Genomic DNA, 26,267 nt, shown 5'->3' with positions numbered 1-26,267 from the left:
TTGTTGCTTGCCTCTGGTTCCTTTCCAGTTTCTCTACATCCTTTCTATACATTGGTGACCAAAATGGACAGTGCTCCATCTGAGGCCTAATCAGTGCCAAGGAGAGTAGTACCATCACCTCCCTTGACTTGCATGCTATGCCTCCGTTAATGCAACCTAAAATTGCATTGCTTTTTTTGCAACAGCATCACCTTGTTGACTCACTTTGAGGTTGTGATCCACTACAACTTCCAGATCATCCTCAGCAGTGCTGCTGCCAAGCCAGTTACCCCCCATTCTGTATTTGTGCATTTGGTTTTTCTTCCCTAAGTGTAGCATCTTACATTTTTCTTTGTTTCATTTCATATTGATGTCTATAGCTCCGTTCTCCAATTTATCAAGATCCCTTTGAATTTTAGCTCTGTCCTCCAAAGTTTCTGCAACCCTCCCTAACTTTGTGTCATCTGCAAATTTGATCAGTATGCTCTCTATTCCTACATCCAGGGCCTTAATAAAGAAGTTAATAACACTGGCCTCAGAACAGATTCCTGTGGAACCGCACTTGAGACCTTCTTCCAATTTGATATCATTTCATTAATTGTAACTCTTTGTTTGTTGTTATTTAACCAATTACGTATCCACTTAATAGCAGTTCTACCAAACCCATATTTCTCCAGCTTACTTATGAGAATGTCATGGGGAACTATGTCAAAAGCCTTGCTGAAATCCACTTACATTATGTCCACCACATTCCCCTATCCACCAGTTCCTTTGTCAAAGAAGGAAATCAAGCTGGTTGGCATGATTTGTTCTTGGTAAATCCAGGCTGGCTACTAGTGATCACCCTTTCATCCTCCAGGTATTTGCAAATTGAATGTTTTAGTCATTGTCCTAATAGTTTCCCAGGTATCGAGGTCAAACTGACTGGTCTATAGTTCCCCAGCTCCTCCTTTTTCCCCTTTTTTAAAGATGGGCACTATGTTAGCCCTTCTCCAGTCTTCTGGGACCTCTCCTGTCATCCATGAGTTTGCAAATATTATTGCCAGTAGCTCTGAGAATTCTTCAGCTAATTCTTTCAGCATCTTGGGGTGAATAGCATCATGTCCAGCTGACTTCAATTCATTCAAGTTAGTCAGAAGATCTCTGATGTGTTCTTTACTTATCCTGATCTACATCCCTTCCCATTTATTGTCTATAATAACTTCACTAGTGGTCCAGTCATGGTATTTTTTGTGTGAAGACTGAAGCAAAATAGGCACTGAGCAGTGCTGCCTTCTTATCATCTTCCATTACCAGTTGACCTTCTCCATTGAGCAGCAGACCTACACCATTCCTGATCTTTCTTTTCTTCTGATATATTTGTAGAACCCCTTCTTGTCGTCTCAAACATTTCTTTCCAGTTGTAACTCATTCCTTGCCTTGGCTTTCCTGATTTTGTCCCTATGCACTCATGCTATTCCCATGTACACTTCCTTGGTGACATGCCCCTCCTTCCATTTCCTGTATGTATCCCTTTGGGTTTTTACATAGCTAAAAAGCTCCTTGTGCAGCCACATTGGTTTTCCTGGGGCTCTTCTTATCTTTCCTCTGCACCAGAGAGGTTGATGTAGAGTCTCTAGTATTACATCTTTTAGGAACTGCCTGCCCTCTTTGACTCCTTTTCTTCCTAACTGGTCTCTCCAAGGGACCTTGTCTACTATTTCTCTGAGTTGGTTGAGATCTGCCTAATATGGATCCTTGGAACATCTCACTATTAGCCTTTGGCCACGCTGAGAATTGTCCATTTATTCTCTCTCTTTGGGTAAAATTCTGTCCCACTGAAATCAGTGGCAAAAACCCTACTGACTTCAGTGAAGCCAAGATTTCACCCTTTGGTTTCAGTCTCTTTGCCAGATTCTAATCCATGACAGAACTTTACTTCTCATCCCCTGACTACTTAGTTTTCTTAGTAATCTCTTGTGAGCAACTTTGTCAAAAGCTTTTGGAAGTCCAAATAAATTAAGGTATGGGTGACTGGGTGGTGTAAATCCAGGATTTGTGATAGTACATGATGAAAGACTATATGACTATGAAAAAGTTGCTGGATTGCTTAACTCTTCATTTCCAGCCATTCTCACAGTCAGGTTTTTTGGAAGCTTTATACATAGACTATTGCTTTTGAGTACTGGCTGGATTCCACTGAAACACTTTCAAACAACATTTTTAACAATGTTTTGTTTGTAAATTAAGATGTAAGCAGCTGAAAAACATCTATACTCTTCATTAGGCAGTCCCAAAAGACTTCTGAGGAACCCAATAGAACATGGTAATTGGCAGCAGAATTGGGGGAAAGGACAAAATAATTTGAGAGTTAGTTTGTTATTTAGTGTCTTGGATTCTTCTTAAATATATTAACCAATAGCACAATGTTCTTTCCAATTATTTTAATACTGATTTATTTTACAGAATACAAAGAAACTCACAGATAAATATAGCTTCAAAACAATAGAAAAATATCAAATATTTACAGAAAGATATAGCTGCCACCGGACTTTCAGAGAGTACGCACAGGCCAAATTCTCTTAATGTGACTCCTGTTCAGTAGGGCCTTCCTCCACAAGCAGTCCCACTGACTTCAGTGGGACTGCACTGGATAAAGGTACTGTTCAACATGGGTAAGGGTATTAGAATCTGGCCTCAGGACTCCAATATTCACTATAGTTATGGTTTTTTTTTCCAGTTTTACATTTTGAAATTACATGAAAAAGCAAAAATATTCTATAAACAGGTGTCCTTATTTTTCAGAATAGAATGAAACATCCTGAAATACATTAAATTATACTCCTATCCATCTACTAGTTTATCATATTTACAAAAGAAAAATGAGTATGGATCACATTTATAGGACAGATCATTAATGAAATAATAAAATGAATGGCAATTTAAAAAGAATAATACCCAGTGTTTCTTGCTAGGATTAGCTGCATTAAAATATTGTAGCATGCTCTAGTACTGGGCCAGATTTATCCTTGGTAAAGGTTGATTGAGGGCCATAGATTCAGAATGAGTACAAGAATACAATTTGCAATGGTAAAAAGGTTCAGATCCACTAAGGGACTTAGGCCATGCATTGCTGGGCATCATGGCACCTTTCACCGAAATTCACTGCTATCCAGAAAGACTTATTTGCATGTCTAGGCACCCTAGAATGCAATCCACAAGAGCCAGCATGCTAGGCAGGGATCTGCCTAACCTAGACAATGAGAGATGCTGACAAACCCCTCTCCTCTCTCTCTGAGATAGGCACTTAAGTTGGGGCTGCAAGGAGGTGCCTATATCTGCTAAGCAATCCATGAATCAGAATCAGTCTCCTGGAATAAGGCAGCTAACCCATTTAGCTCAGTGGTTAGTGAACTTATCTGGGAGACCCAAGTTCAACTCCTGTTCAAATCCTGTTAAGATGAGTTCGCTAACTACCGAGCTGTGGGATATTCTGATGCAGGGCTCCTTCAGTCTCTCCTGTTGAAGCTGTTCCACTTTGGATAAATAATGAAAGAATGATTGGAGCAGGGGGAAAGGACCCTGGTCTCCCACCTCCTAGGATAGGATGGGCATCTTAACCATGAAACAATGGAGTCGATCTCTCTGGCCCAAAGTATTTGTTCCAATGTGAGCAAATACTTGAACAGTCACACCTTCTGGGTCAGGCCCTGTGTGCACGTTAGGCATTTGTCGATCACTCTGGGGCAGGAGATTAGCACCTGGATGTTGAGCGAGGCACCAGTGCACATCCCCTAGGCAGAAGCTTGGGCACCTACAGTGTTCACAGGAGTTTTGTGGATCGCAGTGGAGCCAAAGGACATGGGTACCAAAACGTGAAACTTGGGTGCCTAAGTACCTTTGTGGAGTGGGGTCAAAGTGACTGCATCTTCACGTACTATGGGCAGAGGGCTGTAAGGAGCTGGCATAGCCTCAGAAGAGGGCAGGGCTGCCTGAGAAGGAAGTGAAGCCAGGACAGCCAGGAACTCCACTAACCCAGCATCTTCTCTGAAAAGTTCCTGCTGGTGACTCCCTGTGGAACTCCATCTTGTTTCAAGGCTGTTCCCCTTTGTAAAATCCTAGTGGATAACAGAGGCAGAAGCATTGCTCCATTCCCACAGAGGCAAATCTCACCTAAGATATGGTGGTCTTAGATGATGCAGAAAAGTTTATTTTATTCACCCTGATGCCAGCTCTTCTGAGTTTGGTCTTTAACAGACATAAATGGCTGGCCTTTCTGTTTTAACCTTGGTTTCAAAACCCACACACAACTACCATGACAACCGTCTGTTATTTTTCATTGTAATAAAGCATCTGAACAATAGTTTTCTACTTTTCATTGACCAAATGAACCACTGTATTTTATTTTGCAGTTTAGACAAAACAGTGTGCAAGATCATTCCCAGCTTTTCTCTAAAAACGTTCTAAAGTATAAGAAGTTTATCTTGGAGCGTGGGTGGATATGTGGTTACAAAACTCTTCATTCTAACAGGTACTAGCTGATTTTTCTCAGAGAAGACAGTTGGAATGTTACAGACTCTCTCTAAGCAAAAGATACAATGGCATTAATGAGGAAAACTGATTTTTTTAAAAAAGATTACATCACTGTCACAGAAGGTTAGTTACTGATTCTGCACTATTTTCTACAAAAAAAAAATCTAGGCAATTACCTGTCTTTCTGCAATGCTGTAAAAGTGTAAACATGCTAGGCCTGTGCATCACACTCAATGGCATGGTCCACAAGGGTGGATTATATGATTTTTTTTCTTACAGATGTTTTCACCAATGTAATGTTATAGATGTCCCAATATCTTTATTATGTGCCTTTCTCTTCATTGCTGCTTTTATTGTATGTTACACAAAAGAGAGTTTCTTCTTCTGTAGCAAAGGCATTTTCCTCTTCCAAATTTTCAGAAGCATTACATTCAGTGTTATTTAAGATAATGTCACAGTTGTGAAATGTTTCAGAATGGCAGCCTTCTGCTGGATCTGTCAACAAGGGAGCAGATTTTTCTTCAAGAATTTGAATTAGGCTAACTCTCGAGCATTGGCATATTTTTTGCTTTGTATCAGGTAGCTTATTATTGGTACTTACTGTTATATCATTGAGTACTCGTTTGAACACATTATTTTCATGATTGCTGATCTCCTGTGCATTTATATTCATATCTTCCATCGCATACAACATCTTTAACTCGTTTTTTTCTCCTAGACCTGAGGATACAAGAATCTCAAAGCTATTTCCATTAATGAAATCTAAGGTGTTATTAGCATAAAATCTATTAAAAATATTACTGGCAATCTTATTAATACAGTTGTTCTTCAGAATCACATGATTATTTTTGTCTCTTATTAAATCTTTGCTTGGCCAGAGCAAATGTTGATATTTTTTGGCAATTAAGTGTAGGCCAAATTGGTTCTCAATGTCAGATGCTTTTCGGTAGGCATATCCTCTGTTTTCCTCATTAACTGGTTTTATGATGGCCATCAATATTGGACAATGTTGTCCACAAATAGCATGAAGCTTATCCAGAGAATCTTGTTCCTCCAGAGCTCCCCTGTTGGCATTACTGTCATTAGTTGGTTGGGTTTGTATAGGTTTATCATTTAAAGGCTCTTCCAGAGGATGCACCTTATTGTCAGGTAATCTAAATTCCATAGATGTAAAGGCTGGATAATTGGTTTTAGTCTCTGTACAAAGATTCGTGGAAGTGGTGCATACCGTGCATGACAAATTGTTGTTTTCTTTCTTTATTGCATGAAGAAAAGGAGTGTCATCCCTGAAGGTAGGTTTGCTTTTCAGACTCAAATCAGGAAAAGGCTCTGAATCACTATTGTGAGGCATCATGAAGTAGTGGCATCCACTTTCAGAGGGTTTAACCACGTCTTCAGGTTCTGAAGAAGATATTTCATTGTGTGGTGGATACTGATTCAGATTTGCGAAGTGGGAGTATGGAACATCATCACTATTGTTGTCAAACGCTGTGTCTGCTGAACTTGTGTCCAAATTGCCATACATTCCAGTCTTTTCAGGTGGTGATCTTCTCACCAAATGATTTTCTTTAAGAAGCCACTTGCCTTTATCAATCAATATTCCTTCATCTTCATCAGCAGGTACACCACACTGACAATATTGCTTTGTACATCGCACTGAGCAGTTATCACTGTAATACACCTTCTCTCCATTAAGACTAAACTGTGGTGCTGGTGAAGAAAAATTCTCTCCTCTCCATGTATTGTTGTCTTTGTTTATTTCTTCCAGACTTTCGTGTGATATAAGTGAAGACCTTGATATTTTCTCAACAAAGCAAGAATTATGTTCCTGACAAAAGGCAGAGTTTTTTTTCATAATTGTACATTGGGATTCTTCAGAGTCCTTTTGAAGAACTTTAGACTTATATGGAAGTACCGTGTGAAGGGTAGGCTTAAAGGAGGCTTCTGCTTTACCATAAAGCTGTTCAATAGTTCTTTTAACGTAACCAGTATTATACTGTTTTTCATATATTGCTTCCTCCCCACTTTCATTGGTGAAATCACTGGATGCCCTATAATAGTAATCACTGTCATCAGTATCTGGTCTATAATCTGACCAGTCTGAAGTAGCAGGGCTTTTAAAGCATTTTTTTAATTCAAAAGAAGGATTTGAATGCGTTCCATTCTCCAGTTCTTTTACTATCAGTTTTACTTGCAATTTCTGTTCCACTTCAGTTATGTCCAATTCTGTAATTTGCTTAGACTCATAACTAAAAGATAACGGTGATGGTGTAGATAATCTCTCAGGGGTTTCTTCACAAGTCCCATTTTCTTTCTTTTCTTCTTGTACAGAGTCTTCCTCACAGTCACATTCTGTAGAGGTTTCTGCAACTAATTTATACTGCTCATTTGGTTTTTCTGTGCCATCTTGCTGTCCTGCGTTTTTATTGTTGTCAAGCTGCATAATGTCTTTTTTATCTTCTACCTCCGAAATTTCTCCATCTAAAATATTATCTTTATCATTAGAAGTTATACTATGAACAGTTGAGTTAGGCTCTTCTGAAGTCCCTGATTCTTCATTATTGAATGATGTATCTGTGGCTTTATCTTGCAATTCTTGTAATGAACTGTCAGCCTCTTCTTCATTTTCTTCAGATAGTTCTACATTTGAAGTAAGACTACAATTATTTGAATTAGCATTCACGTATTTTCTGTCTGACAATATTTTGTGAACATTCAAGTCGTTTAGATCTGAAGTCTCTGCTGATGCATTGGGATCTTTCTGTATATCAGAGCATTCAAATTCTTCAATCAGCTCTTGTACATCAGCATTCTCCTCAGAATTTGTACTGTCCTTTGGAATGCAGATCTTATTTGGGTTTTCACTTTCATGAAAGTTTGGCAAGTTCTGAATTTCAACTACGAAAGGATTTTCATGACAATGTGCAGAGTCCTGTGTTTCTATTCTGCTCCCAGAGTGTAATACATTATTTGATGTCGATTCTTGCAAATTTGAGACAGCATCCTTCAGGTCCTCAGCTTCTTCTGTGACTGCAATTTGTTTTAGAAATTGTAACAATGAAAATATTTCAGAGCAGCTACAGGTAGTTTTTAGTATATCACCTTTGCACATGCCATTCAAACTCTCTTTTAGATTCAGTACAAGTAGCCAAGCTAAGAGGAGACTGGGGGAAGATCCAAGTAATGAAGGAGAAGAAAAATCTGTAGGACCACATGATTTTTCTGTACATCTAGTATGAGCCTTTTGAATGCCGAGCATAGCTGATTGTAGTTGCTGTAGCAACATATCAGACAAGCAATCCTTCTGAGCATCAATTTCAGTCTTCCTGAAAATTTTGGAATCAACTTGAACAGCAACCTCAGCACTTATGCTCTGATTTGGACTTATATCTTGAGTATTCATATCTGATTGCAACTTCTTTTTATCATTTTCATGCATTTCATTGAACACTTGTAGCTTAGCATCATGTTGGAAATCTGACTGTAGTAAATATTTGACCTCTTTCATTATACTTGTATCAGCACAGGTCAAAGAGCCAATTTGTCTTCCATATAACCATTTGGCTGATTCTTCTATAGCTCCCATTTCACTGAGAGGTTCCATTGGCTTTTTCAGTAGATGTTGTTCAATCAGATTGGGTTTTCCAGTTATGTGCACTTTATTTGCTATAACCTTAGTTTCTTTATCTGAGAGAGTTTTGATATTTTCCATAGTAGAATGACAAAGTTTAGTATTTGCTACATTCCGTTCCTTTTTATTTATGGGAGCTAATTTGTTTGGAGGCAAAACAGCATTTGGAAATGCATTTTGCAGCCAGTTTTGGACATAGCTTTCAAGTGAATACTCAGCAATCCCATCTGAAAAATCCTCTTGTTTCAGAGCATCCAGTGCATTATTGCCATCTGATATATGCATTTTACTTTCAGTTGTACTTAGATTCTTCTTTTTTTGTTTTTTCTCTTTCTTTGAAGATTTGTATGAACTGTCAGAAATAACATTGTCCTTTTCTCTTTCAAGGTTATTACCATTAGCTATTTCTGACAATAGCTTTGATGTCATTAGAGAATTGTGTGTCTGTTTTACAGAATTAGTGCAGTGACATATGCCTTCTTTTTCAGTACCTGGTGTATTTTGGCTGTGTTCAGTTTCACTTTTTGAATCAGCTTTTTCCTCTATCAGGCTATCTTCACATTTTGCAGATAGTGGCAAACTAATTTTTTTGGCTGATTTGGATTTTACATTGTTCAGTTGTCTATTAGCTTTTGTTTTCTTACTAAATGATAACTCATTTTGTTGAAGTTCCACAGAAACCTGGGAATATAACTCATTTTCAGGACATAAGTTTTTGTTTGAATTGATAGATTCATCACCGTTTCTGACATGAAATGCCATTGCTCTTTTCTGACATGTTTCAGAATAAGTATCTCTAATTTGCATTGTAGATTTCTGCACACTTTCGCTTGTGATGCACATATCATGAGACATTTCCTCACTCTTAAAAGTTCCTTCCTCTGCAGTCTCGTCATATTGCTGATTTTGGTGCAAATGTACACCTTGTTCCAGATAATGAGATGGTGATTTTCTCTTTTTCTTCTTCTTCCTTTTGCTCTTAGATGATGCAAGTTGGCTTTTGTCAGTGGAATGGGTTGTATCACATTCAGCGCTGCTGTGGAATTGTTTCTCACTCTCAGCAGTGGTAGGAGAGGATCCTGTTGTAAAGTTGAAAGTCTCAGGAGTAGCATTAGTACATGTTGACATTGTCATCTTAGTTTGTTTGTTTCCAGTACAGGCTGAGTGAATGGCTCCTTGAGAAGAAAGTAATAAATCAGATGGGTTACATAGTTTGTCTTCACTTTTTGATTGATACAATTCTGAGCATCTGATGAAAGAACTCAGTGATCTTTTTATTTCTTTAATTCCACACTGGTCATGAAGAGAGTTGATAGTGTCTGCTGAAAGAGGTCTATCTGCCCGGTAAATTGTTGAGGAAGGTATGAAGCCACTGATATTAGCTTTGCAGCTTGATAGTAAACTATCATACATGCCTTCCTCCACAACTGATTCCTCCAAAATGTTCTGTAACAATCCATCTTCATCAGGCATATCTAATGTCTTTGTATTTGTAGTTTCTTTTAAACCATTACTTTTATGGCTTAATTTAATCAGAGTTTCTTCTTTTTTCTTTTCTAAAGAAAGCTTTAATAAATCATTGTTGCTTATTTCACTAAGCTTCGAATGATTAGTACTTGATGTTTTACTGCTGGAATGAGTGACCATGCAATACTCAGATTTGCTTTCCCCATCTTCTATTTCCTCACTGTAGGAAAACTGTCCTATCATTTTTTCCTGAACCTTTTTGTCAGATATTACAGTGACACTTTCAACTAATGCTTTCTTTTGTCTCACTCTTCTTGGCCCAGGTGTAGGAGGCCTATGAAAATGAGGTTTGACTTTATCCTCCGATACATTACATACATTCATGTTTGCAGAAGAGTTCTGCCAGATTTTATAATCAGAAGTGCTTAAATCAGATTCTGATTCTTTACTTGTTGCTTCTGTGTTAATCTGCTGCAGTGAGTCACTCTCATCATTATTGCAGTTCTCCAAGACTGGAGCCTCTGTAGGTTTTATATATGCTGAAATATTTAAATCAGATGAATGATCCTCTGCACCTACTGCAGAATTGCAAATCTTGATATTTTTATCAGCAGAAACACCAGCACGACTGACAGTGGTTGTCCATTTTAGGGTTTCTTCCTCTTTTATCCTGAATCGAACTTTCATCTCTACTGTCATACTGCCATCTTGATTAACATGAACAGATTTCTCAATGTCATCTTCAGAGCGCACCATTGATAAATCTTCACCAGCATGTGAATGATTTTCTGCTAAGCCCATGTAATTGTCAGGAATGCAAGAAGAATCTGAGTTATCATTGCTGTAGCCTTTATCAGAAGAAACTGAGTAAATTTGAGCTCCTGAGGGCATTTGTGTACTCACTTTCAACATTTATATTGAAAGCACCCAAATTCACAATATTAGATGGAAAGTATAGAAGATAATCATCATGCATAAGAATCCAGACCGAAAGACAGCAGGCAGGCAGCAAAGAAAGGAGAAAGAAAAAAGAAAAAACACAAAGTATGATTAGTATAAAGGAACTCAATGAAAGGTTTTGGGAATTTTTTTTGTTTTTTTTGTGAGCATTGGGATTGAACAAATTATTGTAACATAAAGAAAAACTATTACAGTAAGGTGTCTGTTTTCTCTAACTCATTTCCAAGCACTTGTCAAAAAGAAAAAACACAACTTTTATAAAGAGTAGATACTGAACTTTCCTGCTGGTGCAATTTTCTTTATTTTGTTTTGCAACATGATCCTTCTAACACCAGTGTTACAATCTTTACAGTCCTAAGCCTGTGAAGTGCCGAATGCGTCCAGCTCCATCAACTTTGTCATTGAATGTTCTTTCCCACCCTGCAGGAGGCACACAGGACCTCACAGGATTAGGCCCTAAGATATTAAGCATGGAACCTGATTTTTCCTTTACTACTTCTTGATGATTTAATAGCAATTAATGGATCCAAAGGCATATGCAGTACATAACAACCTGAACATTAATGGGTGCTACAATACATCAATCAAGAGTAAATCTCTCTGGAATTGATTTTACACCCCTTCACTTATATGACTAATCCTTGGTTATCAGAGTAGTCCCAGGGACTACTCGTGTATGTAAACATTGTAGAATTGGGCCCTTAGCATGTACTTCTATATATGTTTACATTTAAATTTTTAACTAGACATTTATAATAAGATTTTTACATCATGCATTTTAATTTATACATGCAGTTACAATGTGCATATATGCTACAGTTCTCTAGGACCTGGTCAAAAGACCACTGAAGGCAATGAGAATATTCACATTGACTTCAATGGGCTTAAAATTAGGCTTCTAATGTGTTTGTTTGCACACAGTGAAGTATTTCTAAAATGTGTTTGTATTACTTTGTAATAACTTGACACTGTCACAGGGTGCTGGAACAATTTGTATAGTGGGGGTGTTGAGAGTAATTGAACCATACTGTAAACCCCACATATAATGGAAACCACTTCAAGCCAGGGTTACTGTTACATACATACACACTATTCCAGATTTGTTGCCTCTTTCAAGTTTCCATTGTAGAGGCTTTTCCAGGAACTGAATGAGAAATGATGGTAAATTCAGTCTGGCTCTCATTCCAGAGACCAGACCTTTCACTTCTGTAAATAAAAATCTCAACTTCACTCGCCTCTGGAAGCGGAATGAAAACAACAGAAGTCCCCCAAAACTCTGAACTTTACACTCATATAACCTCGTATAACCTGATGATGTATCCAACATAGGGCAGTTTGAATTTTAAAGTAAAATACTTAAAGAGTTATTCCTCTTGCTTTAACTGCATTTTCCCAATATCAGCTGATGAAACTTTCCAGATCTGTCAGCTACTTCCATATTCTAACGCTGCCAACTTGGCCATGATTATACGCAAAATTTAGATGGAAGAGACAAACTTATTGACAACTTTGATTTTTGTAGTCATTTCATTTGCCTCAGAATGTCCCTACTCGTTTCTCTTAACTCATCAGCTATCCTGTACACATAGCCCTGGTGACCAAGGAGATGACATATGGGCAAGAGACATCAGGGTGAGCTACAGGGTGGAAGTTGGGAAAAACTAAAGAGAGTGGACTTGGGGACATGAGATATTCTGCAGGGGCACTGGGCAGGGATGTGTGAATGGGAGCTTAGTGTCTCTGTGCAGAGGCACTGGGAGTTGATGCTGCCTCGGCTCCTCAGCACAGCAAGGCAGGAGCATCACAGAAAATTAGCAGAGAAAATGAGCTCCTCCAGCACTGTTGCCTTGGTTCTCCAGCATTTCAGGAAGCTTTACAGTGCTGGTGTCTTGGTGAGCAGCAGAGGCAGCAATGTCAGGAAGCCCTAGACGAGCTAATGCCTTGCCACAGAAGTACTATGTTCCCCCACACATCTTAGGCTCTCCAGAAAGACCTCATCTGCCTCTACAAAGTTCTCTTCCTCAAAATCCGCTCATGCCTGATCACCTCTTGGCTTCCCCAACATCCTCACTCTCTTTTTCCTCAGTTCATCAGGCACCCCGTGTACCAACTCCATGAGGAGCCAAGGGGAAATCACCTATTCACATAACTTTACCCAAACACTACTGAAAAACATGTCACAGCCATAAGGATGTGAGGAAGTATGGTGCCCTGTTGTGGGCATGAGTTGAGAGTCAGGAGGTTCAACTTTCAAGTCCCCATTCTACCCCAGACTTTCTGTGTGATCTTGAGCAAGTTTTTAAGGCCTACGTTTTTAAAAGTGACTCGGGATCATGTGTATCTAAATTAAGAAATCTTAAAGGGTCCTGAAATACAGAGAGTGGGTGGTTAGCACTTTCTTAAATTCAGGCTCCTAAGGTGTCTCAAGTTGGGCACCCAAAAACTGAGGCATCCAAAAATCAGTAATCACTTTTATAAATGTAACCCTCAGTCTCTCTGTGAGAGTTTCCTGTCTGTACAATGGGGATGTCAGTACTTCTCTACCTCTCTTGAGTGTTGTGTGGATGGATACATCAAATGCTATGGTAGCAGAACCATATAAGCACTTTAGATAGACAAATAGTCAGTCAGTTTACCTCACTTACACAAACCAATACAATGTACACTGTAACTTTATGAAAGTCACACCACGCCTATTTTAAATGAACACATGGCCAATAAACAGAGTTAAGGCTACATACTGATTGTTCAGGATAAGGGGGCATGTGGGCACAGAGCGGTGGAAAAGAACTAGCTGAAATGCATGGAGGGCACCCGGATACTGAATAACTTAACTGCTTATTTCCTTGCTTTTCCCAGTTTGCTTTAGTTAGGTATGGGCACATATGAAATTAAGGATATGACAAAATATCCCCATTCATTTACTGAGCTAATATCTGAACACTGCATGATAATATATTTGCTCTGCTGTAATACCATCAGAAAGTTCAGCTAGAAGGGAGACATACATTTGTTCTCTGTATCAAACTGTGTGCTTTCTTTTACCCTTGCTGTAGTATGCACAAAGCATGATGTGGATAGATTAGCAACAATCAGCCCATTTAAAATATGCTTTGATAGGTTCACATACAAGTCCAAATAATTCTGTTTGAAAGGAAATATGTAAGCCAGCTGAATTTTTAACAGAAACTTGAATTCCAAAATGAAAATTAATGCTTTGATCTCTTTGATGCCTACTGAGGAAATCTGAGCAAAAATAAATAGTTTTGTTTCAACTGACTTGCTTGAATACTCTTGATCCCAATCAGATCGCTATGGTTTCTTTTTTTTAACATTAAAATGTGAAAGAGATAAATCACTTGAGAAAATACAAAATAATTAAAGGAACTTACTATTTCTGCTCTCTGATTTGGCATTTGCTTTGGGGTACACACGATTGGAGAGTCCTGGCAACTTAGCAGGTAGTGAATACCTGTGAGGATCATAATTCCTTGGTTTAAAAGGCTCTCTCCCAGCTGCCACAATAGCCCCAGAACACAAGATCAGAGACTGAAGGTTAGGAACCTGGGGGAAAAAACCACAACAAATCAATTTCTCTGTATCAGTAACAAACAGTAATAATACAACAGGTTTAGTCTTTCCACATAGTTTTTTCTTCACTTTCTACCCTGTACATATATAGCATTGCAGCAGGCTATTAAAAAGGGCTGGATTTTATTCCACAGTGGAATTTATTTCCACATGGGGTAATGCACTTCCTGTGTCTTTGTAAGTTTGTAAATATATTAGAAGATGATACTGTCAAGCAAGGTTTGGATCCAGATAAATATTTCCCTGAAGTTCAAGAGTTTGGAAATGGAGTTTGGATTTATCTCAATATAGACACGATCAACGGCCATGAAATTACTGAGTGAGAGTGTGTGTGTGTGTGTGTGTGTGTGTGTGTGTATGAGTCAGTGAACGGAAGAATCTTCAGCCACAAAATATATTACCGAACTCTAATATGGGTGGTCTGTGGCTGCATACTGTCAAATATACAGAATTAGTAGTGGACCTGGCTTCCTGCTCCTCCAATTACAAGGAATTTGAGCCTCATGGATTGCGCTTTGCTAGCTTGTAGGTGACGTGCCCCTTTCTCTCTTTCATGTCTACTTGTGGACACCGAACACAGAAATCACATCTTTACCAGATGGAAGGTGAAAGATTCACCCTGCATGGGTGTTCAGTTGAGCTGAGTCTGATTCCCCTTTCAGTTATACCAGTGCAAACCAGAAGAAACTCCGTTGTAGTTAATGAAGTTACAACAATGTAAAACTTGTGTAAGCAAGAGGAGAATCAGGCCCATTGTTTCTGGAAGTTTTGGGGGCTAGGATTTGGTCCACACTTTATAAAATGTAAAATAACCTTATATGAAGTTTTATAGCCATAACTTGTGGGTGGCAAAGACAGATGAAGAACATAATACTGTTGAACGTTGCTTATAGCAATTTCATCCTTTGAACATTAAAAATATAAAGAAATAGGGGAAAAAATCAAGATTACTTAGTTTATGGCATTGTGAGCTTTCCTCAGCAATGTAGTAGTCGTAGAGGAAATCTGACTTTGAGTTTTGAGTATAGATACTTCTGCTCTTACATTAGTAATTACATTGTCATGGGATCACAGAAATTTAGGGTTGGAAGGGACCTCAATAGGCAGAACCAACTATACCTATATCATCCCTGACAGTCTCTGAAAATATAACCTAAATCTTCCTTGCTGCACATTAAGCTTCAAGAGATATGGAGAACAACCCTCTTTATAATAGCCCTTAACATATTTGAAGACTTATCAGGTCCTCACTCAGTCTTCTTTTTTCAAGACTAAATATGCCCGCTTTCTTTTAACCTTTCCTCATGATCAGGTTTCTAGACCTTTTATCATTTTTCTTGCTCTTCTCTGGACTCCCTCCACTTTGTTCACATATTTCTTAAAGTATGGCATCCAAAACTGGGCACAATGCTCCAACTGAGGTCTCACCAGTGTCAATTTCCTCCCATGTCTTACATGGACAATTTTCTCCCATGTCTTACATATGACAAACCAGTTAATACACCTCAAAATGATATTAGCCTTTTTTACAACTCCTTCATATTGTTGGCCCATATTTGTCTGTGATCCACTATAATCCCCAGGTCATTTTCAGCAGTACTATTGCTCAGTCAGTTATTCCCCATTCTATATTTGTGAATTTGATTTTTCCTTCCTAAATGTGGTACTCTGCATTTGTCTTTATTTAATTTCATCTTTTTTATTTCAGCCATATTTATCAAGGTCATTTGGAATTCTAATCCTGTCCTCCAAAGAGGTTGCAACACCTTCCATCTTGGTATGATGTTCACATTTTATAAGCACACTCTCCACTTCATTATCCAAGTCATTAATGAAAATGTTGCCTAGTTTTGGAGCCTGAACAGACACATATAGGACTCCACTAGATCCATCCACCCAGTTAGACAGCAAAGCACCAGTAAATGCTCTTTAAGTTTGTTTTTTTAACCAGTTCTGCACACACCTTATAGTAATTTCATCTAGACCACGTTCTCCTAGTTTACTTATATGGGATTGTGTCAAAAGCCTTACTAAGATCAACATACATCACATCTACAGCTCCCCTGCCGCCCCCATCTACTAGGGCATGAACCCTGTCAAAGAAGGAAATTAGGTTGGTCTGGTATGATTTGCTCTTGACAAAATCATGTTGTCTACCACTTATAACCTTACTATCTTCTAGGTGCTTACAAACTGATTGTTTAGTAATGTGTCCCTCATGTTCCCAGGTATTAAAGTTAGGCTAACTGGCATGTAATTCCCTGAGTCGTCTTTGTTTCCCTTTTTAAAGATAGGTACTATGTTTGCCTTTTTCCAGTCCTTTGGTACCTCATGGTTCTCCATGAGTTCTCAAAGATAATCACTAATGGTTCGAAGATTTCTTCAGCTAGTTCCTTAAGGTGAACTTAGTTAGGCCCTGACAACTTGAATACATCATAGTGAAGATGCTCACAACTCCTGTGGGATGGGTAGGTACAGGAATTTGTTCTGCTGCATTAATAGACCATCAGCTCTTAAGGGAACAGAGGTAGCGTTCTAAAGGAGCTCTACGTAATGCATGTCCTAATTGTGGGGCTGGGCTATGGAAGGGTTACATGTGATTGGATGAGTGGACATATTTTGAAGGCATGCATGAGAAAGGACTAGAAAAGCATCCTGTCCAGGAAAAGCTGTCATTAGATGACATAGAGAAGGAAGTGGTTTAAGAGAAGACTGGTGGGCTTCCATGAAAACCTAGAATTAAAATTCTCTCGCTTCAGTTACTAAAGTCCCAAATGAGTGTGCATCCTTCCTCAAAACTGACTACCTTTTTTGAAGGTCCATAAGTGTACAGAGGCAAGTCCATAATAAGGAAGGCATCAGACAGCTGATGGTCAGGGCACAGGGGACCTTACACTGGTCAGAGTGCTCACCAGCCATGTAAGCAAACAATTCATTTGATTACACTGGTAATATTACAAAAGCAAACATTGTGAAAAGCATATCTGATGCCATTGTTTATTCTCACCTTTCTGCCATCTGTAGTGTATAACTTCACAACTGGATACTGCATTAACTCACTTATGGAATCCAGAAAGGTCTCAAAGTTTTGCATGTTCTTCTTACTCAGAACTATAGTGCACCTGATTCTTATGTCACCATTTTTGAAAACAAGGAGCTTTTTAGGGGTTCTTATTTTGACAGCTCTGTCTTCCTGAACAATGCCGTCTTCTTTCTCCCTGGCTAACTGCACAACTCTGCGACTAGCACTAACTGGCCTGCTGATCTGCCAGGGCAATGGCTTCTTACTGGCCCGCTCCAAATTAATGGGCTTAATTTTCTTCTGATGGGAACAAATATAAGACTTTCCATCTTCAAGGTCCTCCAGATTGGTGATACTGTGTATCCCACGTGGTGTACTAATATTCCTCACCCCAAATGGTATTGGGACTCTTTTGGACAAGTTATCCAGCAAGGCATCAAATGTTTTGAAAGATCGATTATTAATGACCATTTTGATCCCATTAAACTGAGGGTCTCCACTTTTATAGAAGCAGATGCGTTTGGCCACAACAGGTTCAGTGACATTGAAGTGACGTGTAGACAAAGTCTGTTCACTCTCAGAGGAGTTTGGCTGAAGCATTGAATAATTCGTTGATGGTGTTTCACTCATTTTGACAGCACTCTGGAAGGAAGAGGAGATGGATGTAAAAGTTTTCTCACAACTGCAGTAATAACATAGTCCTCATTCTGAAAGATGCAAAAGGAAAATTGGTAAGAAAAATAAACAGCAGCAAATCTTGCCAAAAATCATTGACTTAAATGGGTCCAAGCTGTTATCGCGAAATTCCACAAAGACTCCAGTACTGTAGGATTACGTTAGCATAGCTTTACTTTCAAATACTCTCAGAACTCTCCATTGTAATTTCATATCTCTTATCATTTTGGTATAACAGCATTTTCTTTAGAAAGAGGTACTTTGTCAGACTAGAATGGCAATTACAGGTTTTCTTTTTTAAGGATGAATGTAATGACAACATTTCACACATTATGTATTAGGGAAATATTCATGGGGAGGTGAGAGTTTATGCAGAGGTATGAGCCATGATTCAGTCCAAGATAAACAAAAACCGAAAGACAATGGATTTGATTCTGATCTCAAATACATCAGTTTTACACCAGTGTGCTCCAGTGATTTCAGTGATGCTACTCTCGATTTACTACACTGTAAGTAACATCAGATTAATGTTTAGAGCATCTTTTGGTGGCTATAATTAACAGTCCACTTCATAAATTGTGACAGATCATTTGCTTTTCTATTGTAAGCTTTGCCTTTTAGGATGTATAACTCAACCATTTAAATACTTGCATTTGTGCTGAGTGAAATCTTGTTGATCAAGTGTGAAATTATTTTTTCCTAGGAGACAAAGGCTTGAATTAGTGTAATCTTTTATAAAGACAAAGCCATTTCCAGTGCTTTTAATTAAAATGGCAGTTTTCAGTAGCTAAATCTTTAACATGAGCTTTAAAATTCTAGTCATCTAAGCAATATGCTGTTTCTGAGAGCAATGTAAGCATGGGCCATGATCTTTAAAACAGGGACCACTCCCCCTGTGCATTCTCCACATGCACCTGCTCTGTTACTCAATTAATTTAGTTGCAATCCTTTAATAACAGTATTTTATTTTAACAGTTGTGTTACCTGTCAGCTCTGTGTTCCTGGGGAACCAAGGCACAGTATACAGCCTGTCTGACTCACGAAGGACACCCCTCTTTTCCCGCCCCCGCCTTTGCTTGAACCAAAACCACTCAGAAGAAAGACTTACAAAAAGCAATGAAAAAGCAGTGGGAGACGCACCTAAACCCCTCAGGACAAGGGTGACAGGATTAAGGCAACTCCCCTAGCCTCATTTGCATCAAAGATGGGACAGGGAGGCATCTCCATTAGCATACAGAATGGAGAACAGAGATTCCAAGGCAAGAACTACACAGAACTCTGGGACCAGAAAAGCAGGGAAGCACTGCATCCTGGGGGATCTCTGCTCCAGATGTTAATGAACCTACACCTGCACACACCCAGCTCAGCAGTTATCAGATCAATTCTAGTAATAAATCCTTTACTGGTATCCAAAATATTGAAGCTGCCTAATTGCATTGTGAACTCCTTCCAGGAAACACCGCTCATAGCCAGGAATGATCAGCTCCTATTTTCTAGACTGAACAAAAGAACTTTGGTATTCTCCCTTGAGCCATCAGTTTACCCATAAACAAATCTAGTGTCATCCCTTGTTTCCCCACAAAAAACCCTACCCACGCTCAAGTAAATGTTCTGATGCCTGGATCCAAAATCTGCATCAGTTGCATTGGGACTTCATCTTCTCCTGACTGATCATGCTGGGTGCACTGCCTGTCTCCAGCACTCCGGACACTCAGATGCAACCACCACCAGGGAACCCTGACCGGTTCAAGCTTCACAGAGTGGTGAGAACTGATGCACCGCTCTCTGTTTTTTTTGTTTTCTGTTTTTCTACTCTAGGTATAGCTTTCTAACTCCGACTTGTGTGATCAGGTATAGTTTTCTAAACCTAACGTTTGTAATCAAATTTAAGTTAGATTTAATACTGTAACTGTTTTGTTCATTTGGCTCTCCTTGTATGCTTATTACCTGGCAATAAAAAACTTTTATAGTTAAGCTGGTTATTTCCCTCCCTCCCTCTTTTGTGTTTTTGGCTTCCCCATTTGCTCTGCAGCAACGGTCCTTGTACCTAAGCTAAAGATCCCTGTAGCACCTATAAATCCTGTGGGGTTTGCTCATTAAGTGTGTTACTACCAGAACAATAATAACGTGAAAGTGGGGGTAGGGATGTGCTGAACCTGTGGCATAGGAGGGTGGCAGCTTAAAAGTGCAGCTCGACCCAGCCTGCTCAGATGTATTCTATTCCGGTGCGGTGCCCATGGCATATGAAGGTGGCAGCTTGGAAGTGCTGCTCGACCCAGCCTGCTGAGTCCAGGGACATATAAAGGGTCAGCTTGGGAGTGCTGATTGACCCGGTCTGCTCAGATGTGCACTGTTTAATGTGTATGTGTGTGTTCATCTGATTCGGGGGCTGGAGGCTGGGGAACCTAGGTCCTGCAGAATAGCTCCATTGGGAGGGAACTTGCAGAAGGGTGAAGTAGAGCTCTGAATGAAAACACAAGTGACACAAGCAATACATTGACAGAATTACAGAAACACCCCTCACCCCCCCGAAGAGTAACCCTAATAAATGAGCATCCCCCAAATGGGCAAATCTGGTAACAGAACTGGTAAATGTTGCCCTGACCACAGCATACACTGGGAAAAAATGGCTTATAAACTAATCAGCCTGGAGAAAAGATCTCTCTACCAAAACCAATGTCCTTTTCAAAGACACTTTTCATAAAAAGGAATATAGCACACTTGTGGACTATATGTGTGTTTTTTTAAAAATAAAATAAAATAGCCCAAATGAAACTCTGTATCACTTGGATGCGGATGCCAGATTTAGTACAGGAACATGCTATCTCCTTCAGCAATTGAACATTTTTCTTAATGAAACTGGGAAATGTGCCCTGTTTTAAAGAAAATAGTTCACCACCGAAAGACTTCAGCTCTGGGACTGATAAGAAAATGTTCCCACTTTTAAAGGCAGTTGAGGCTCAAGGTAAAAATCACATTTAACAAGACTGGTTTAAGATTGGGGTCTTAGTTCCCCTGTCAATTCATGGGTTTTTTCCCCTCTCTCTTTAAATATGAAATAGCCAAATTCTTTTATTTTGAAAAGTGGATGATGTGAAGGAAGAGAAGTTACTTTGCATTATATTATCTGTGCTGCAAAGGGCACACATGGCATGTTGACAAACTGAAAATAACCCTAAACATCGAGTTGGAACCACGGGGATCAAGATTGAGCTTGTACACTCAAATTTTCATGATGTCAACAGAAAAATGTTAACTGTTCCATTAAGGTCATACAGGACAGAATTTTTAAAGATGAGTGCCTAAAATTAGACCTCCAAATCCATATTAGGCACCTAGTTAAGTGGCCTGCTTTTCAGCAACTGCACTTCCCTCTGAAATCAATAAGAGATTTGGGTGCTCAGCACCTATAAAATACAGGCCCATTCATTAGCTGCCTAAATATAGTTTTTGGTGTTCAACAATAGGCACCCAAGTTTCAAAATATTTGTATTTGAGTTCATAGTAGTTGCAGGCTTCATAAAAATATGAACAGGAGAGTCTTATACAATTTTTAATTAAAATGTTCCCACTGCCTCTGCAGGCCTTGTGTTCCCATGCTTAGGGCAGCACAGGCGGAAAAGAGCAAGCTAAGGTCCTAAATGAAGGGAGGAGTGCAGCCAACATTAGATGCTTTCCTCATGCTTGCCAATGTCCTGACACTTGGTTGCACAGTGAGTCAAGACTGGCGATGTAAGTGAGGCATAGCCATTCTACACACCATGCTTCCCTCCAAACACAGTAATTTTCTCAGGGGAAATGCTTGTGGGAGTTAATATTGCTCACAGTAGCACAAGCTCTACCACTGTGGCTTCAGGGCAAATGTGAACATGTAATGAGAGAACCAGTGGCAACATGGCTCATAAGCACACTGAATAACCCCAACACCCCACGCCACTCAACTGGAAGACAGGAGCTCAGGTTACTATTCCAGCCTATGTGGAATAACAACCTCAGTAAAGAGGTGAAGACTTCACAGCAACCCCAGGCCCTGGTTCCAGGTTATAGTGAGTGGCTTTACCTCCTCAATCCCTCTGCATACCACTTCCATAGAGTATGATTACTTGGGTGGAGTGGATTTTGCCCCAATTACTTACCTATTAATACAGCTAAGAAATTAATTCAAGAGAGTTTTTGTTATAAGGTTTCCAAAGGCTACTCATAACCACTTTTAAAATACCGTATGATGTTTTGCAGTTGTCCAAAGGTTGTTTTGGAAATTTTTAGTCTGGTTAGTTATTCAGTTTTGGAAACTGATCAAGATTTTGAATAGAAATAACTTAAATTACTATTTTATACATAGATTATTGTTAGACTGGGTCTGGACACTAGAAATTTATAATCCAAAAACAACCAACCAAACAAAAAGCACACACAAGGTAATGCATAAAGACAAATGCCAATGATTAACTATTATGGAATAATTACATGCACAGAAAAGTAACTGATTAGCAGAAAATCAGGTCTTCTCTCATGAAATATAAAATTTACACAATATTTATCATATATTCCAAAGTACTTTAGAATTGAATCAGTTATTGCATTAGCACATGGTATGTGTTTTTAGTTTGCACAGGTGTTAGCAATTAAAGCTAATCAAATTAAATTTTGGACAATAACATATGGTTTCTTATGCATCTTACACAATTTCAAAAAGTGGATAATCAACATATATTGTATAAGACTTTATTTCACATCAGAGGTCATAGTTTTATCACTACAATACTTCATTTTAGCTTAATTTAATTAAGGATTTTTGTAGTTTAAGAATTTTCCTTGAGAATTCTTACACAACGGTTGCTTTTACACAACCAAAAATGTCTGTTTATATCATATACATTTCCATTTTGTAACAAATGCTCTTCTGGTAGAAAACAAAACGGAACTCAGATTCTTTGTTTCCACAGTCAACACCTCTTTCAATTTAAGAATTTACAGTGCTGATGCTATGCTTTAAGAGAGAGATTACATTTAAACAGTTTATCCAAAGCTAGAGAAAGTTACTATTTTTCACAATAGTTAATTTCTGTACTGTAGCATTTCATTACACTCACCCACAGTCGCATCCTATGTAAATAAAAGGATAATCATCTTGTTTTCGGAGATTTACATTATTGTAGGTGCAATTGACCATGCTACATGAAATGAACATCTTCAGTCTTATTCTAAGGAAGCCCAGCTACAAAAACATCACAATCAATTTGCTTAATCTGGGCTAAAATTAATCCATGACTTAGTTTACCTTAGGTAGCCATTGTTCAAAGCACAGAACCAAGCATTTCACTCAGCAAGCCCTCATACTTTTTTGCATTCCCTTTACCTTTGTAATATTTATTTCTAATGTGAATTTTCATATTCAAATCCTTTTCCCTTGCAAAGATGTTACAGAATCAGAAGTTAAAGATTGAAAAATCTCAGGTAATTTAATCCATCTCCAGGCCAGTGTTGTCCTCCAAAGTACATTTTCTAGTGCTTCTAGTTTTAAATGTCCCCAGAAATGCAGATTCCATCTCTTACCTTGGGAGACCATTCCACACTCTTACAGATCTCAGTGTATGGAAGTTTTTCCTGACATTCTCTCTTTTAATTGTGTACAGTCGTCAACTGACCAAATCTCCTTCTGTTTGTGCTTAAGGACAACTGGACTGAATGTTTATAATCTGGTTACTTATCGTTTAGTCATTGTACAGTACATAATTCCATGGTTTTCCTCCCCACAGCATTCTTCCTTCATGAACACTTTCCAGACCAGTACAGACTGCCATCCATGAAGAGTTCTACTATTCCAGAATGGACATTGAAACAAGCATTAGAAAACTGAGAGAAACTGTATTTTCTTTCTGCAGCCAGAGAAGATTATGTCGTGCTGTGGCTTCATTATTCCATGGATTGATTTTTTTTCTTAAGAAACTACTGTGCCCCCAGATGGTAACTGTTCCATCTAATTACTACCAAAGGTATAATCTGATTTGAAGCTTCTTTACTTAATTGGGACTACAGCAAGATTTCCATACTAGCTCGGTAGGGTAGCTACAAGAAAGGCTGCTCAGAAGATAGCACTATTACATATCACAATGATTTTTTCAGAATGGCATTTACTTCCTATGCTGTGAATTCAGTGCTTAAACAAGTATTAAATACTGCTTCAGACTTACTTCTACAATATATACCCACAAACATGATAAGATTACATTACACAGACTCTTTTTTTGCTATAAATACTCATTTCTTAGCTTAAACAGCTTACTAAAATAATCATTGAAGTCTCAAAAAGATGTCAACTTGTGTAATTGTACTGCTCACCTTCCAGGCAACATTCTGTTATTTGTATTTGGCTCTTTTGCCCAGTAGTTTATACTAGCTCCTGGTTTATTAAATATATTTATCAATATATAGTCAACATGTGAGCATTCATAAGTAGTAAATAATCTTCTGATGGCTCTAAATTGAAGGATAGACTTGAAAATTTTGACAGATTTCACTTTCTTTTAAAATCTAGACTTCCACTGAACAATGCACTTTTGATGATGATCACTTCAGCCACCAAGCTGCATCTCTGCATCACTGGAATCACTCAACAGATTACACTCCTGTGCCCCTGGTGAAGATAAACAAGCATCATTGATTGACACCATAGATGCATCTTCATTCGGCAAGACCTTAAAAGACTCACAAAGCTTTCATCAAGGCAGCTGCAAGCTGAAAGATTAATTAATTCCCTCCCTGTACTACAACCACTACATGTTTAAAAATAAACAAACAAACAAACAAACAACAGACAGGTTCCAGCCCCACACTTCTCCAGCCTCAAGAGAGGCAGCTAGAGAAAGACTCCCATCAATGAGACCTGTTCCTGATTATACTGTATAGAATCAGACTCCAAACTAACAAGTTATGAAAAGCCCTCACTGTCCTACAGGAATCAATTCGCACACAAATCTTTCCCACTCTGCTCACCCAAGTAGCTCCAATGACATCCATGAAACTACTCATCTAAGTAAAGAGAGTGAAATTTGGCCCTTAGTGTTTGAAAAATGGATATGATTTTTGTTCAACATTTGTAAAAAATGTAGAAATACAAAATTAATCCCGGAAAAATTAGACAATGTTGCAGTGATTAGACAGAGCAGTTAGAGGAGGTATTACAATTTTCTGGATAGCTATCATTTCCTCTTCTATATTTCATTGTCTTCATGTTTATCTCCAGATACTTTCATGCCCGACAGGGCAATTTCTTCAACCTGAGCACCACAGCCATATTGATCCCAAACTTTCTTCAAAGGAGCCATGATCTGGCCAAAAAAATTCATTATTAAGCTGCTAAAATTTTGCCTTTAGTGTTTAAAAATTCCTGCACTTTGTATTTAAAAGTCTTGTTGGGTTCTTGGTATATACAAGCATTACTGTTATTTAGCATTGATAAAGCACCACAGATATGGTGATTTACACAACACAGAGTCCATGCCCCTACATGCTTACAATCTAAGTTTAGATTAGGACATCAGGAAAAGATAAATAACAAACACAGGAAGCCATAAACACGTGGAAGGAGGAACTGGGACAAGGAAGATTAAAGTGCCCAGACACTGCAGTGATGAGGAGCAGATAGATTAGATAAATAGAGAGACAGACAGGCATGTGGTTGCTTGAGTGAACAGGATATGCATCTAGAAGGTTACACAGTGGTTTGGCTAATACAAAAAGCTATATTTTGAAGGCTCCATGAAGCCAGCACCACTTATTAAGTTTGTCCGACACTTCTCTTTATAAGACTGTATAACTATCAAACTTTAACCGTTTAAGCTAAACATTTTACAGGCCTCAGGCTGAATTTTTCAGAAAATTTGAGCCAAAATGATTCAGCCATTTTCAAGAACAAGGCTAGGTAAAAATACACTGCTTTACCTGTATTAAAGAATTCTGGTAACGATGCCTCTGAAAAGTTCTAATGCACCCATTCTTTGGAGCAGGGACTTAAGGGAGTAGCCTTAGTGTCAGGAATGCTGTTCACAGGTCTTATGAAAATATGCCCAAATTTCACCAGGTTATAAGCCTTTGAAAAATTACAGTTCACACATGATCATTAGAGACTCACTAGTGATTTCAGCAGCTACATTCCTGAAGATTTCATACACACTGAGCATGCAGCAGCCTGGAGCTGACCAGGATGTTCCCTACTAGGCTGTGCTCAGTCTGGGCCCAGGATCCTGAAATGAGAAACGGAGCCTGTCACTCCTGTGTGCTCAATGAACCGCCGGAGGCCCAGGCATTGTAGAGCAGGAAGCTGTCTAGTTTGAAGGCAGAGGAGACAAAAAACAGATCTGCAAGGGGGAAAGAGGACTAGATGAGGACAAGGAGCCTGGGGAAGTGCAAACTGGGACTGGAGGCTGG

The 26,267-nt window shown here is 38.7% G+C and overlaps 1 protein-coding gene across 7 annotated transcripts in view; it reads right to left on the bottom strand.

Moving 5' to 3' along the window:
- RP1 (RP1 axonemal microtubule associated) overlaps window positions 1–26,267 on the bottom strand; it is a 320,592-nt gene that overhangs the window by 268,916 nt on the left and 25,409 nt on the right. For 6 of the 7 annotated variants that reach the window (XM_050938878.1, XM_050938875.1, XM_050938880.1 and 3 more), the window contains exons 2-3: window positions 17,148–17,804; window positions 13,942–14,113 (exon numbers count right to left, since the gene is read on the bottom strand). In XM_050938878.1, coding sequence (XP_050794835.1) covers window positions 13,942–14,113; window positions 17,148–17,792 — 817 coding nt within the window. In that variant the 5' untranslated portion in view covers window positions 17,793–17,804. Of the gene's footprint in view, window positions 1–13,941; window positions 14,114–17,147; window positions 17,870–26,267 lie in introns of all 7 variants that reach the window. The other variant, XM_050938879.1, reaches the window with a different exon arrangement.

The sequence above is a fragment of the Gopherus flavomarginatus genome, chromosome 2 (assembly GCF_025201925.1).
Source record: "Gopherus flavomarginatus isolate rGopFla2 chromosome 2, rGopFla2.mat.asm, whole genome shotgun sequence".
Lineage (NCBI taxonomy): Eukaryota > Metazoa > Chordata > Testudines > Testudinidae > Gopherus > Gopherus flavomarginatus.
Note: the sequence above shows the minus strand (reverse complement) of the source record. Positions and strands in the feature narration are given on the sequence as shown.